This window comes from Chiroxiphia lanceolata, chromosome 17 (assembly GCF_009829145.1).
Source record: "Chiroxiphia lanceolata isolate bChiLan1 chromosome 17, bChiLan1.pri, whole genome shotgun sequence".
NCBI classification, from domain to species: Eukaryota; Metazoa; Chordata; class Aves; order Passeriformes; family Pipridae; genus Chiroxiphia; species Chiroxiphia lanceolata.
In genome coordinates, this window is record NC_045653.1 from 8,077,720 (window position 1) to 8,093,825 (window position 16,106).

At 40.8% G+C, this 16,106-nt stretch overlaps 1 protein-coding gene across 2 annotated transcripts in view; it reads left to right on the forward strand.

Moving 5' to 3' along the window:
- The window catches only part of GNAS (GNAS complex locus), a 140,138-nt gene that overhangs the window by 116,266 nt on the left and 7,766 nt on the right, over positions 1–16,106 (forward strand). For both annotated transcript variants that reach the window (XM_032704623.1, XM_032704624.1), the window contains 3 exons: positions 14,926–14,980; positions 15,315–15,388; positions 15,850–15,908. In XM_032704623.1, the coding sequence (XP_032560514.1) occupies positions 14,926–14,980; positions 15,315–15,388; positions 15,850–15,908 (188 nt within the window). The remainder of the gene's footprint in view (positions 1–14,925; positions 14,981–15,314; positions 15,389–15,849; positions 15,909–16,106) is intronic.

The following is a 16,106-nucleotide window of genomic DNA, read 5'->3' on the forward strand; positions in this document are numbered from 1 at the left end:
CTCTGTAATTACCAGAATCTGTACAAGCATATGCTGCTTTTATGCATACAAGGTTTACAGGGCGAATCAGGTTGTACTATCCAGATTTAAATAGTGTCTCTCTTAAACCCTGAACCGTTTCACATTTATTTCTGACACCCACACCACAAAGCATTATAATGGATTAATGCTGGACATGCAGAAAACTGAAACAGATTTTTCTCTGCAGAGTTAGACTGTGTAAATGTATGGGGGTCTCCCTTAGAAATCAGTAGTTATGGGATCACACCGAATGGGTAGGGTTGGGCAGGAGCACTGAGGCCATCCAGTCCCACCTCTTTGATCAAGCAGGGTCCCCTCAAGCACCTTACTCAGGTTTGTGTTCAGACAGCTCTTTAAAAAGTTGCATTTTTGAGTTGTGATGTTAGTCAAAGATTTTTTTTTTCGCTTGGGATACCTTTTGACTGTAACTCCACTAAGTATCTGCAGTTCATACTGATAAAAATGAATGCAGAGCAGCGTGGGGCTTGTGGGGTTTTTTTAAATGCTTGGTGTTCGGAGCCACAATCAAGAAAGTCAGTGACCTTAATATAAATTATATAGACCTTTAGGGGTTTTTTTTGTTCCCCATTCTATTGTCTTTAGGCAAAGAAACAGAAAATGATAAGATGTGCTAGTAAAACATAGGTCTCTCCTGTGGAAGTGAGTTCATTCAAAGGAGGGGAATTTTCTCCTTTAATTAAAACGAAAGCTATGCTTATCTGCAGAAGTACTCCAGTGATGTTCCCTTAAAACCTGTATTTAGCTGCAGTGTGTAATTCTGGCACGGTTTATTAGCGTCTCAGATCTTTTTTAATTTTCTCCTCTGCTTGTTGGCAGTCTGTTCCTTGGACTTCCTGTGCGTGTGCATTTCTACAAAGCAGATAAGTGCAGTTTTACAAGCTGAAGCTGAACGTGGGTGGGATGGCGTGAGGGAAGAGTGCTGTTTTGAAAGCTCTGCACCTGTCAGTAGTTTTGAGCATCACAGTCCATACAGGGCAGCCAGTGTGTGCAAGATGCTGCAGAAATCTCTTAGGCAGCAAAATGTAGAAGAAGAGCGGGAATGGCTATATTTAGTAGTCGCATATTATTAACTTTTGTGTAATGTATCGGTTGCTGTGCTCAGACACCCTTTTTTGTGGTGAGTCTAATAATTTGCCACTGAGTAGAGGAAGTGCAGTTAAAACACTGTCGTGTGATAAAAGCTGTTTCACATATGGTTATGGTGTTTATAGACTGTGTATGTATAAATAAGCACCTGCTATGGTATAGGTAATGTAGGAACACGCCTCCCTTTCACCAGAACCATTGAGTCTTCTCTCCAGACTCTCTCCCCGTGTGACCCATCTGATCTGAGTCTCTCCCACCTTACAGCCTTTGCTGCTGTTCTAAGTGTAAACCACGATCCGGAAGCTCTAATTATAGTAATGCAGAACAAATGGAAATCCTGGAATTGTCCTCAGCACTCTTAAATTGCAGAGTTACCAGTTGCAGGTATCAGAGCAATAGGTGAGCCAGCCCAGGACTGTTCCCCTGGAGCTGCCTCTGCTTCCGAGCACAGCTTAGAGTTGCACATTTATTTCCAGATCTCTGGGCTGTGAATATCAGATGGCCACAAAGTTTCAGGTACATATTTGAACCAAGACTGCAACTCTGAAGGGTGCTGTTCATCATTTAGTGCTTCCTTAGAGTCAGGTGTCATAAGAGGGTTGCTGGGTTTATGTCTTTGTGCAGAATAATAGACTTGGATATTGGGCAACCAAAAGCCCCAGTTGGGTTCATAACCCCTGAAGGAGTGTTGTTGTGGGAATATGGACTACGTTTGGGGAAAGGAAATATCATCTTAGACCCCTTCTTATCTTTCCCACTGCAGCAATTATATCCATGATTTTTAGTGTCTGTTTTAGTTCAGTTCTTCTCCTGAGACTGTTTAAATGTTTCTTTCATGTAGAAGAGGAAATTTGTAATCTGTTAATGAATAATTCAGGTTTAGGGTTTCAGCCATTTAAGATGCAAACAAGAGACACTGCCCTCTGCAGACAAAGAGATGGGCAAGATGTGCGTGTCCTCTACTGGAATCCAATGGCTTTTAATCATCCAGTGGAATTTGGAGATTTTCTGGAATTTGAATGCACACCTTGGGCTCTTCAGTTTGGCTTTTCCTTCCCTTGGATTCCATGCTGCCTGGTTGAGACTGAGTTTGAGGGGGTGGGGAGTCCACCCACTTGTGGTGAAAAAATGAGCTGTTATTCATAGCTCTGTGATACTTTCTTTTCAAGAACAAAGAAGCATAAACCAGTATCCCTGGAGTTTCAGAATTAATGCCCACTGAGATGAAATTTTCTCCCACCTCTCAGTGCTTGTTTCATGGCACCTGCACAGTTAGAACTCGCTGCACCATTTTGTATTTCACAGTCATGATATGTAGAATCTTTCTTTATTTGTTCTCTTCCATAAGGAAAGGTGAGACTGGAGTTAAGATTTCCAGAGAACGTGGCAGTAATTTAAATTTGGCAGTTTTTTACAGCATAGCTCAGCGCAGAGGTAGAAGGGTGGTTTGTGGTCAAGGCTCTGGCAGTGCCTGGGAGCAGAAACCTGTGTCAGGAAAGAGGGATGGGGCTGTGGGAGAAGTCTTTCCCGGTCCTTGGCCTCTGGAAAGTCTGCCAACAAGGCAGCCAGGGAGGATGCTGAGACTGCATATGTGTCACCTCTAGTACCCCCTGAATCTTAATATTCTTCTGAGTATAATGTTCTATTTCAAGAGAGATCTGTCCCTTCTGCTGCTGAGGGCTTTTAGAGTTGTAATGCTGAAATAATGATGTTCTATGAATAATACATTTAGTAATTGTTTAGGTAATTACAACACTTTTATATAGGTAATAAACATAGTCAATAAAGCTAGTTTAAAGGAACTAATTCCACCTGAAGCAGCTGACTTACAGCTTCCTCATTTTAACATGAGAACGTTACAATACAAGCTAATTAGAGAATAAGGGATTTTAAAAGTCCTCCCGAAATTTCCCCTTGCCTCCAACTTTTTCTCCCCCATGCCCAACCCTCACCCACACACATCACTCCAGTCCTGTCTCAGTTCCATGTTTTGCAGCACCTGACTGTTCCTCTGTGAGTCAGAGACTGCCGTGGAAAACCTCCCTGTGCCGAAACCAGCCAGCGTGACTGGGCTGAGAGAGGAAACAGGCAGAGCTTGTGCCTTGTCAGGGATTTTACTTTTCCTGTGCACACTTCATTCTAAATTCTCTGTCACTTCAGTCTTAAAAGCACACAGCTCAGAAAAGCCCACATTAGAAAACACATTTTGCAAATGTTAAAATGCGTTTTGTAAATACAAAGTGTATCCTACTGTCTGTTTTACAGACATTTGAATGATTGGAGCTTTTGATACTGTTTTTAAGGGTTTTAATAGCCAGGTGTGCATTTTGAGAGATGAGATTTAAAGTTCATATTTTTATAAAGATTAGAATTCAGCTTCAGAATGAATTGAGTCAAGTTAGCAGGTCAGTGGGGAAGAGAGGGGGAAGGGCCAAAATATTTTATCTAAAAGATTCTAAAATGGCATGTCATGTCCCATGTTAATTTGGGGCTGTTTGTGAGCCTTTGTAAAGCCACATTATTCTGTGAGTTGTCTGTTTTAATTGCAGGCTTAAAAGCACTAAATACTCAAATGCAATTTGGGGAGATATTCCATGGTCAGGAGCTGTGTATCGGTGTTATCACAAATATGTGAGTAAGCAAAGATGGAGGGTCTGTATTAGATTTTCCTTTTAAGAGTAGCAAAACTCTAAGCCAAGAGCAAAACCATGAAACTGGATGACTGACAGGTTTTTCATGGAGAATAAAAGAGGGCTGCACTATTCCAGAACCGTGGTCACTCCTGTGAGTGGCTTTCCCACAGAAGTAGTGTGGTCACCTTTATTGTTTGTCTTTGATTTTGGCTTCAAGCTTGATTTCTTGCTCCTTTTATCTGCCTGAATGTAATGTGTACCAGGGAGAGACAAGCACTTCATTTTGACTTCTGTATTTTGTTGTATGGCAAAAGAACACAGAACCAGATATTTGCAGGCAATGCTTTTTATAGTAGCCAGAGATCAGTGTCACTGCACTGCTCAAAATTCACAGTATGAAATTGCTATTGCAGCTCTGTATCATTTGCTTGGTTTAAAATGATTTTTTTGAGTGTGCCTGGTATTAAATTGCATGATCAAATGCTTTTGAGAAAAAAAAAGAAGAAGAACTTTACAACTCACTTCTGAAAGAGAGGTGTGCTCTTTACAGATGCTTTCGGTTGTATGCCAGGTTGTGTGTCTGCTCTACAGAGGCCTGGAGTTGTTTTTGCTGAGTTGAAAGAACAATGTTTAAAAAAGGAGGGGGGAAAGATGAATTCCTCTGGGAAAAGCAAAAGCTGAAACATGAGCTGCTGTGAGTTGTTGGAACTGTCAGCCCCGAGCAGGTATTGACAGGTAGCTCTGTGAAGACACCAACTGCAGTTCCAGTCCCGAGTGTCACAGGAAATAAATTAAACATTTGAGCCTTCTGTGAGCAGGATCAGAGTCAAAATTACTGCCTTTTTGCTAAAGAACCTACCTCCCTAAAACACAAATCTCAGCTAGGATGGTGCCTGAATAGGCAAAACTCCAGCGCTGGGTTTCTGTTCTCGCACGTTAAATACATGGGAACTGTTTTGCTGGAGATCTTCCTACAAGTGTATTTAAATAGGGCAGTGCAGTCCTCCCTCACCGCCCTGCTCAGAACCCTGCAGCAGTTTGCCTTCCCATTGTTTTGGGCTCATCTGAGGCCTGATTCCTTCCCTGAGCTGTCACTGCTTCCCTAGTTCCTGCGGAAACTCCGTCTTGGGTTCAAAATTCCTTTTCTGTCACGTGGGATCGTGTCAGCTCCGCCTGCCTCTGTCCCTAAAATTTCTGTTACAAACGATGTTGCCCATTTTTCCAAAAGCAGCTGGGGAAGTGCCTGGTTCTGTGTTCTCCATGTTTAGGTTTAGGTTTACGAGCCACACACAAGCTGAAAAATGTGGGAACTGTCTGAATCCTTATTTTATCTGTTTTTACAGATTAGTTTGTTCCTTCAAGTTACAGAAACTAGTACGAAGCATTAGTTTATTAATTCTCTTATCATTTGAAGGCCCTTTTATTAGTATTTTAAATGATTAACATAATTTTTATTATTGTTAATGATGACAATTCTGCGATAATAATACATGTGATGATCTTTATCAACTGAAACCAATTCTACTGATTTGATGGCACTGGAGGGAGCTACAGACCATGAGGATAAGGTTCATGAAAATATTTTGTTGAAACACAATGAAAGGATATCCCATTAGGTTCACCTGTTTTAATTGTTCAGAACAACCTACAGTAAAAGGGCCGTATACTTACTACATGCATAGGTTGTTTTATATTAAAAATTACATCTGGAATTGAAGGAAGCTTTAATTTCCTGATTTGAAATCAAATATGGAGGGATTTCAAACAACTTTATATTCTGTAGAGGCACTCTTTAATTTCATTAAAAATTACTCATATAGAACTTTGCATAAATGACTTCACTTAAACAGGCTTCTTAGTCTTAGTGACAAATATTCTTTAAACCTGTCTGAGAAGATCCCTATTGCATATGCTGGATTTAAATTAGATTAGATTGTGGAAAATTATTAAATTTAAAGTTTCTCTCCAAGTTCAGTCCCCACAGAGCACAGGAGTGATGCAGTTGCATTGGTTTCTTCGCTATGAATAAGGTCTAGGACTTAATTAAAAAAAGCTTAAAAAACCAAAAATCCCTGAGTTTGTTCATAGATACAGACCTTTTCCCACCTTTCAGAAAACAGACATGGCAAAAAATATATCAAAAATATGAATGTTTATGGAGAGCAGTTGGGAGAGGAGTTCAAGTCAGCCACACTGGAGTTGTCTCTAGTCCACCTTCATGGTTTTATAGATAGTAAAGACCGTGGAGACAATTTATTATTTTCTTACAGTTAAGTACTACAGCTTTTAAATCCTTGCATAAAATTAAAAATTGTAGTCTTTAGTGTGTAAAGCTTTCGCTGAAATAGCTGGAAAAGATACCAAACTGGATGGAGTATCTGGAAGTTAGTAGAGTCTTTGAGAGTCACAGGAGGTTAAAACCATTTCCAGCATCAGGAGGAACAGAAATAAGGATAGGTAAAAATGAAAGCAGGCAAGCAAAATTGCTTTAAAGTGTAGAAAAGATAAAATACCCCATATCTAAAGCAACTTTGATAGTGTTTTGCAAAAAACAGGCTCTTTAATTAGATCTGAGTCTGGTGTTTTCAGCCCTCCAAAATTCAGGAAGAAAAGTTGGAGAAGAGGGACGGAAAGCAAAGCGAAGTGGGAAGTTTTTTTGTGCAAGCATTTAATTGCTTTGCCTTTTCCCATGGTTTTTGTCTTCTTTCACAGCCTTCTTAAAAGAAAAAAAAAAGTTAATAGGGATTGCACCATGATCCTTCCCACTCCCTCACCTCATGTTCCCGCCCCAGGCTTGCCCTGGGATCAGATCCTGGTGTAGTGATCTCATCCATACCGTTACCTTTCATTTCTGTTCCCAGCCTTGGCCTGGGGAGGGGTGGGGTGGGGTGAGGGGCTGCTCTGAGGTTATTTGACATATATGGGCTTGTGTGGCGGGGGAGCCTCGGGGCCACATGGGGAGAGTTGGGTTTAGTCAGTCTGGTTTGGTGGTTGTGAGAGTGTGAAAACACCTTCCTACAGGTTTGCAAAGTAGGAGCGAAGGCAGCTGGAGCAGCCTCGGGTGCTTGGGGTTGTGTTGGTTCTCCATGGGGGAAGCTGTGCAGAACAGTTTTATGTGGGAGCTGGGAACGGGGCTTGGGATGTAGAGTTTGGGGTGAGCTGTGGCCTTGGTCAGGGTAAAGGAGCACAGATGATCTCCTTAGGGGGGAATACCCCTCCAAAGCCATCACTGGAGGAGGAGGGATCCATAAGCAGCATCCAGTCAAGATGAAGAGTCAGTGGCAGAGGGGAACTGGTACTGGGGTGCCATGGAGGCCCTTCCAGCAATGCACTGAAATATTGGCCATGTTTGGGTTACCTCATGTCATGTTTGCTGCTCTACAGCCCTTTCCTTCTCATCTTCCTCCCAGACAAAGTTTGTCCATTTTATGAACCAGAAAGGGTGATCTCGTATAATGTATGAATTGCTTTCTTAAGGAAGAAAAAAATATATGTAGTTCTTTCTTTACATAATTTAACTCGAAACTTGCAGTTGGGAATAGGCTCTTAAACTAACTTGGAGTATCTTTATAAAAAACAATAAATCCTGCATTGCATGTTATAAAGAACATTATCCAGAATACTTCTGTGAGAACTGCTGTTTCTGAAGCATTCATTGTTCAGATGGCAGGGGAGCAAACTGGATGTGGTAAAAGGCAGGGGGAAGGGGAGGGAAGTTTACATACAGCTTTAAGCCCGGGTGGAAGTTACTCTACAATTTTTAGAAATGAAAATATCCATGTAGGGACCTAAAGGAATCCTGTGGGCTGATGGTGCAGTTTGCGTGGAGCGCGTGCACGGTGCCTTTATGGCAGATGGAAGATATTTTACTGGGGCTTAATGCTTATTATAGTTGCAGTTTTTTGATCACCATCTGTAGTCTCTATTGGTTTTTGATAGAGCAACTAAGATTTTATATTTTGAGAGTAGTGTTCTCTGTGTTGTGTCACGCTGACTACTACTTCCAATGTCTCTGAAATAACAAAGCCTCACGACTTCAGTCTGATTCCTGCACTGCTACTTTCCTGTGCTGTAGAAAATATTGAATCTCCTGATTATACAAATGTCTTCTGTTGGGTAATATTGACAAATACACTGAATAACATTTTTGACATAACATTCTGTTCCCACACAGATAATTTGGATGTAATTGAATGGGTTGATCAAGAGTCTGTGCTAAAAATACAACATTTTCTCACCCACTAAGTGGAAGAAAATGCTCGCTCCAGAGGCGGTTTTGTCAAGTGGAGCCATTTGGAAGTGGGATGGGTTGTGCCGTGACTCCAGATCTGCCCCCCAAGTCGGAAGGCTCAGCTCGGGGCTGCCCTGGGCTGCAAACACAGCTGGTTTGTACCCTCGGCACAGCCCACAGAGTCCCTGGTGAGGGTCCAGGGGATGATGCTGAGGCAGAGCAGCCATGGCTCCAGTCTGGCACAGGGGTTTGGGAACCACGTCCCGCTCCAGGCTCCTGGAGGCACCGAGCAGCCCGTGACTGATTTAGCCGGAGCAGAGCGCTCCGGCCCGTGCAGGATCCCGGCCGGGATGCCTGTCAGACCCACAGGAGCACTTCAGTACACTTGAGCCAAAAACGTACAGAAATAGTTGGGGGGGGGGGGAAGTTTTGAAGATCTCTTTTCTTTCCTTCTGTTTTCCCTTATTTTAATGGTCTCCTGGGCAAAAGGCCGCATTGTTAGAGTTTCAAAAGCGGGATGGTTGTGCTGCAGAACGGGGGGGGGAGAAAGAAAGAAAAATAGACCTTAGAGAAAGGCTGGCTGTTTAGCATGCAATAAAGTGACTTTTATACCTCTCCCAATCTCCTATCAAATAAATCTCGTGCTAACAAGCAATCAAACCCGTTTCCCTGCCCGCCGCTCCGCACAGCCCCAGCCACATTGTACCTTTCCAGCCTTTGAAACTGCCTGTGCCTATTTTTATTTGTCAGGCCGGGGCTGGGCTGGCCCCATTCCAGATGTGTCTCACAAGATTTGGTGCTGATGAGCTATTTATAGCCCTGTGGTTCCATTGTCATGGCAACCGTGCTAGAGGCCAAGGCGGCTGGGAGCTATTTCTGGACTTGTGCTGTAATGTAAAACTGATTGGGAAAGTTAGTGCATCCTCTAAGCCAGACTAACTTTAGACAGGCAGAGAGGGGGGGTGGGGGGAAAGAGACAACTACAACCTCTTTAAATAGATTTTTCTCCTTCTCCTACCTTTTCCCCCAGTTTTAGGAGGGCTGCTTTGCCTTCTGCTGGGTTTGTCTCCGATTCATTCATGCCTCCCGGCGGATTACGCTGTTTTAATTAGGCAGTTTGGGAAGCTGGGTGCGTAACCAGCCTCGATTTTAGGGCAAGGTTGGAGCTTCGTGGAGGCACAAAAGTTATGGGGGCTTTGCTGAGCGGTTCGTGGCTTTTTTTTGTGATAGTCACAGTTTTTTATAACCCCCCCTCCCTTAATAATCTATTTTTTGTGTGTGCTTCGTGTTCTCCGCGCCATATAAGGAACTGTAACCTTGATTACCACAAGATGATTCCAAATATATGGAGTCATACTTTTCAGCTTTCTCATTATTTGCTTCAAAATTAGACCCATGGTGCCCCTCCGCCTCCAAGTGGCTGGAATGCTTGAGGTTCTTCTGGAATTACAGCTGGGGCCGCTCTCAGAATCACTTTTCTGCAATATGTACGCATTAATACCATCTATAATTAAATTCTGAGCTTTAAACTGTTTGTAAATCTTTTTATGTGACTTGCTGCTTTGATAAAGAAATTATAATAACCCCTTGACTTGGAATTGGAAACTAAAAATACATTTGCAGCTTCTTGGGACAGTTTTCCGAAGAGTTGTCTTTTAGTTTACTTCTTTTCACGTCTTATACTACATTTCGAGGTTCGTTTCCAGTATAAATCTGCTTTAGAATGGAATCCTTATGTTTGAGGACTGCCGTGCAGAATTTCCTTACAGGAACATCGTATATGAGATGTTTTTAAATGCAATGTAGTTCTCTCCTAATTCTACCAATTTTACAGTACTGTCCCTATGTGCCCGTCCCTAAAGGCTTTTTTTTTCTTTCCTAATTGTGAAGTAGTTACAGTAATTGCAAAGGTTTTGATGGCATTTATTTTCTCCATCTAGTTTTGTTTAGAAAAGAATAAAAGAGCTGTGCCTTTCTGAACAATTTTAATTGCCCAGTAACGTGTTTGTGGCACGTCTTCAGCGGTCACATAACAGAAAATATCAGTATATCTTTAAAAAAGAAACAAACAAAAAACTACTGATGTGCCAGTTTTAATTTTTAACTTAATTTTGAAGAAAAATCTGACAAGTTTGGTTTCCCATAGTCCATGTTTGCAGGATACCATAAATACTAACAGCATAGCTGAAGACAGAATTTATCAAATAGTTAACTGCTGAGCTTTTTAAAAGCTGTTGTTGAATAACATAAAGGATTATGTCAAGGACTAAAAAGGAAGTAAAGTAGAAGTAAAGCGTGATCTGTTCTGAAAAATAAAAAGTACACTCGTTTATAATGTTCGGTTAAATTTCAGCTTAAAACTACTTTAGGGAGAGTTGTGTTAGTTTTGTAGTCCTGATAAGGTATAGATAAATAAATAAAAATCTCCTGGGCGTTGGCACAGTTTGGTCTTTAGGGAGATCAGTAAACAAATATTAGTTTCTTTCTGGACATAGAAACTTGAATTGGAAAGACTGTTTTTTAGAGGCAATCAGGGTAAATGCAACTGTAATTCTTAGTGAAATCTTGATAATTCTTAGTAATATTCTGGTGGTTTCTTAGTAATATCTTGGTAGAAACACATGACTCACTGGAAATGAAAATTTCCACTGACTCAAGGGACTCAGGGCAATTAAGTTGCTCCCTGAGTGCCTGCCTTTGAAGCGGGGGTATTGCAAGGGGTATTGCAAGGTGTGCGTTTGGGGTGCGATGGGGGAGGCAGGAAGTGCAGCCTGAATGAAGGCAGGCAGGAGTTGGGAGTGTGATTTACTGTCTGTGAAATACCTGGAGGCCTTCAGAGGCAAGAAACTTCACAAATTCAGAGATCTCGTACTGCTGTTGAGGTTTATGAACAAATGCTGTCTTTAGTTGGGGTTGAAATTTTGATTTCTTGACAGAGAAGATGAGATCTTAGTGTGTCTTTTAACAGAGACATCTTGTATACAAATTCAAGTTATGACTCGACCAGAAAAAAAAAAAACCCGATGGAAATACAGCTCTTCAAATATAGGTGTGTTGTCAGTTTGAAGAGACCTTTCCAGTGTTGTTCTAGACTGAAAACAAAAGCTCTTCTTCACAAAGCAAAAAAAAAATAAATAATAATCCTTGTCTGCCAACCGTTTCGTCAGATCACAGGGAGTAAGATTTCAGTTACTGTTTATTGAAAAGGCTGTCAGGAAATGCTCGAGGAAAGGCAGTGTGAGTTGTCCCTCCTGGGCTTCCCCGAACGGTGGAGTTGTGCTGGTTCTGAGGTGGAAGGTTCCGTGTGTTACACACCTTTCCAGGAGGGAAAACAAGCACAGGCTGCAGCTCTTTGTCTGGCAGCAGCACTGTTCATTCAGGAAATTCCCCCCCCCCACAGGGATAAAGCAACTCTCTCTGTATGAAAAAACTCCAGAATAAATCAGGTACTAGCATATATCTTGATGTGAAATTGGAATGCGGTTTTGACATAATAAGCTTTGTAAAAATTTGGAAAAAAATGGGGATACATGTATGACTTAATTATTTTGACCTGCAGGAGCCAAGGAAAGCCTCTGTGTATCTCTATGAATCTGTCTCCTCAGTGCACCCTTAAAATTAAAGACACTTTATTTGTCCCAAAGATCTGTTTAAAAACTTTCAGGTGTGTTTTTCCTTCCCTAAGCTAAAATAAAGCAACTCAAAGATAAAGCACGTTTTTTATTTCAGATAGTTTTAATTTTTTATTAATACCTTTCATTTTACTATCTCAGACACACATTTACTGCTTATCCTAGAGATGCTTCTTCTCAGTGTTGCTGACTACAAATAACCTAAAGTCTTCTTTTTATTTTTTTTTTTGTTAGCATGTGTCATAGCAGGATTGATGTTTTATAACACAGGCAAAAGTGCCTCATACTACGTGACAGTATTTTGCAGAGCAGTAGCTGATCCTGTTATTTAGTCATGTCCAGAATCTGGCCCTAAGTGAGAATTGGCAGCGATGCTGAATGAATTATTTGCTTTCTGGAAAATAGCTTTTCCATATAATCTCTGGGAAAATTTTACAGAGGCAAAAAACTGACTCTGTAACTCGGTGCAAGACTTGCTCGCAGTATAAAATTTGGTTTCGTGGTTTGACAGTTTTATTTGAATTATTTCACCAAGGTCACTTCTCTTTCTCCCTGTAAGTTCACTGCTGACACAGTAGATGGTGGGCACATCTCCAGCAGGCTTAGAACAATCTCTCACAGCAGTGAGTTCTGCACACAAAGTAGTACTCAAGTGGCCTCACTTGTGTTTTGGGTAGAGCATAGCAAGAATTAAAAATAGAAATTAATGATGGTGAATTTGTGTTTATTTTGAATTAGGCTTTGTTCTCATCTGACTGGATTATTAGTTTAATTTACTGGACAAATTGTTTGGTCTTGACTCACATTGACTGAGAAAGTCTCTGAACACAGTGTATTGATCTTTTCTGAACTCCTGCTGTTGCTCCTTATTTTAGGTGTATCAAACTGGATCAAATTTCTGTTCCTCTTTTCTTCTTATAGACACATTTATTTTTCCACTGACCAGCTGAAAGAATAATCCCCTTTCTTTACATCTGAGCAAAAAATCAAACTGGTTTCTAATGTCTTTAGCCCTTTCTAAAGGACGGACTTTTATGAGCACACACGGAGAGGAGGAAATCTTTATTTAACATATCGCTTTGCTCCATTTTCCCTAAAATGCCACTGGAAGCAGGGTGGGTTTTCTGGTAACTATCACACAGTGAAAGACTTCCTTCTCCAACGAGTATTGTTACGAGTATCAGATGTTACTGAATGTTGGAACTTGTTTTGGGGGGAAGAAGAAATGTTTATTCCATCTGAACTTGTTTTACCTGGCATGAACATTGCTGTTGGAATTCATCTCAAGTACAGTACTGCTGCTCCTATGTGGCTGATGTTTTTCAAGGAAATCATAGGCCTAAAAATAGTCTGCATAAACAACAGTAAGAGGTTTGTACTTTCAGTTCCAGGTTTTAGCAATATCTTGTTGTTATTTTCTAATTTTCAGTTTCCAAAATCCATTAAGCTGATTAGCAGAGTGTTTAAAAATAAAACAACAAAAAAAAAAACCCCCAAACCCAAAACAAACCCCAAAATTCACCTCTTGTAGAACCCAGCAGAAAATGTTATGCTTGGATAAATTCATACAGAAAGGCTGGCTCATTGCAGTAATCACCTTTGTATATCCTGATGAACATGTTCTGTTCAGAACATTTTTCAGGCATCCTCCAACTTGTGAAATTGCCACGTGATTCTGAAACTGTGCTCTTAGGGGAGAGTATGGGGTGGAAACACGTGCTGGTTGGAGCTCATGGTTGTTGTATTTAACATCCTCTGTGTACTGAATAAAGAGTTTTATTTCTTCCCTTTGGATTAAAAAAAAAAAAAAGAAAAAATTAAATTACTTAACAACCTGGAATAGATGAGGAAAAAAATCCCGCTTGCAAATTGCAGAGCACAGTTTGTCATCGTTTTATCCTTGTGTGTCTGTCCCCGTGTCACGTTGCATGATGGAAATGGATCTTTGCACTTCGTCTCATGGTTTTTGTAGAGTGTTTATTAAGATATGTTTTGATGTGTTTAAAATTCTGTAATTCACAGTAAAGAAAAATTACTTTTCATGTGTCTCTGAAGCAAGATCATCTAGTTCCTGGTGAAAAGGACATTACACTGAAGCTGTTGTTAAAATATGCAATTATTTTCCCCCCTTCCCCTGCTCCTCCTTAGGTGTTTTAGGAAATCAGTTGGGCAGAGGGGGCTGGGACTGGGGGCTGAGACCTGTGCTGGTGTTACTGGGGGTTGGGTTTTTGATTCATGAATCTGGGACGTGGCTCCCTTTTCCCCCTTGGAATTGTTGCCTGTAACTGTAGTTAATGTGCATTGAGAGAAGGGAAAATTCACCTTTCCTTTTGTGATTTCTGCTTCAGAGAGAAAACGATTCCTGCAAAGGAATTTCAAAGGGAACTTGAAGTATATTGGTTTAAAGACTGATTAATCATTAATGTGATGGGTAAAGGCATTGCTGAGGTGGAAGGTGGCTGAGCACTTTGTATCCCTGCCGAGTGCCTGGTGTTGGATTGGGGGGCAAACACCATAAAATCTGCGTCCCAAGCTGCTGCTTTGCCACATCCTCGAGTCTTGTAATAACACCACAGTAAAACAGAGTTAACAAGTTGCTTCCTTGAGATTTTTGCTTATTGAGTTGAAGTGAAAGATAATTAGGAGGTTATAGTTAATTGGTAAAAAAATTTAAAAGACTCCAGGGTATCCTCTTCACATAATACCTAATGAATTTGAATGAAATATATGTCTGAATACCCATTTAGCAGCTACTACTGCTGCTGCTCCAGAAAATAAACTGAAACACTGATACAGAATTGACAGAAAAATCAGTATTTCTTCACACTTAACTGAACTTGGGCTGAAATTGGTTTCAGGATTTCATGTATTTAAAGAATTATAGTGAGGATAAGTTGTTTAAAAATAGTTGTTTTTTCTTTCAGGAAAACTACACGTAGGCAATTTACCTGAGTCATTGCCTTACCATTAACAGTAGCAGGTTATAGTGTAGGATTTATATGAATAAATGACCTAAATTAAACTCCTGGTATGTTTGTGGCGGAGGGAGCCGGCGGGAGGGGCTGGAGTGAGATTCCCAGATGGATTAATTAAGCTGGGCTCGGCCCTCTGCTGGCTCGTGCTGGGAAAGCACGACCAGTGACCCAAATTGAGCAATTTCAGTGTATGATTTTTCAGCATTTTGGGAGCCTGAGAGCATTAAAATACACCGAAACTTAGCTGGCAACTGTCTGTCACTAAAGCACTGGGTAGTTTGTCTGGTTTGAGAATGACAGTTTCTCCTTTTCTTTCCTCTCCCCAGTTTTCTAGACAAGATTGACATAGTCAAACAGAACGAGTACACCCCGTCTGACCAGGTACGTTAAGAAATGACACCATTTATCTGCCCCCCCCCCCCCCCCCCCGGCTTTAGGGACAACTGTCTCATTTTATAATTTCCATTTGTGGCACTAACACAGGTATTGCCATGCACCCTATATACTTAGTGCTCCAGTAAAAATTACTTTGTTGTTTGGATTATGTTTGTACACAGAAATGCCTGTGAAATTTGACTTACAAGACTTACATCACATTCTGTGTCACTTAACACTGAAATGCTGTCCCTGTCAGCATGGAATAAAAGGGGTTTATTTCCACTGAAAAATTACAAAATATCTGTGTTGAATCAATGACTTTCCCTTTATGCTGTAGGATCTTCTCAGATGCAGAGTTTTGACATCAGGAATTTTTGAAACCAAGTTTCAGGTGGATAAAGTAAATTTTCAGTAAGTATCCTTATTTTTTCTTTCTATTTTTGGTGTTTTTATTTTGTTAATACAATGCAGACAAATACCAGGGTAAATTGGAGGAGAGCCTACAGAGTCATTGAGACTTCTGTATTTCTCAAGTTGATATTTAGTAGAAAGCGAGTATGTTTTGATTTTTTGATTTGGGAGTCTGGCTTGAAAAGGAAAGGCAGATTGGTGTGCAGTTTTCTGCTTTTATTTTAAATTGCAAAGAACGGAAGGGTTTAAATCCACTACCTCTGTGTGCATACATGTGGACTGTTTACCTGTTCAGATTCTCCTCATCCTTGATTCCTTTTAGCTTCTATGACACAGAAGTCCTGAAATTTCTTACCTTTTCTACTTGCCTTCAGGGAGAGAAAACAAAAATAAAGACACAAACAAACAAAAAAACCGATACAAAGTGTATCCTGACTGGATTTATGTTTTTTTTTCCCCAGTATGTTTGATGTTGGAGGGCAACGAGATGAACGCCGGAAATGGATCCAGTGTTTCAATGGTAGGATCAGAATTTCTGTTTGCTTTATAAAACAGTTCTCTGCAGGGTTGTAATGCCCAGTCTGCATTTTCTCACTCGGGGAAAGCCACCATCTTTTCAATGTAGCTTGATAAGGAGTTACCTCAACAGTTGTATGGGTTGGGATTTTTTTTGACATGTGCACTTCAGGGAGAGGGAGAGGAGTTAAAGTTTGATAAC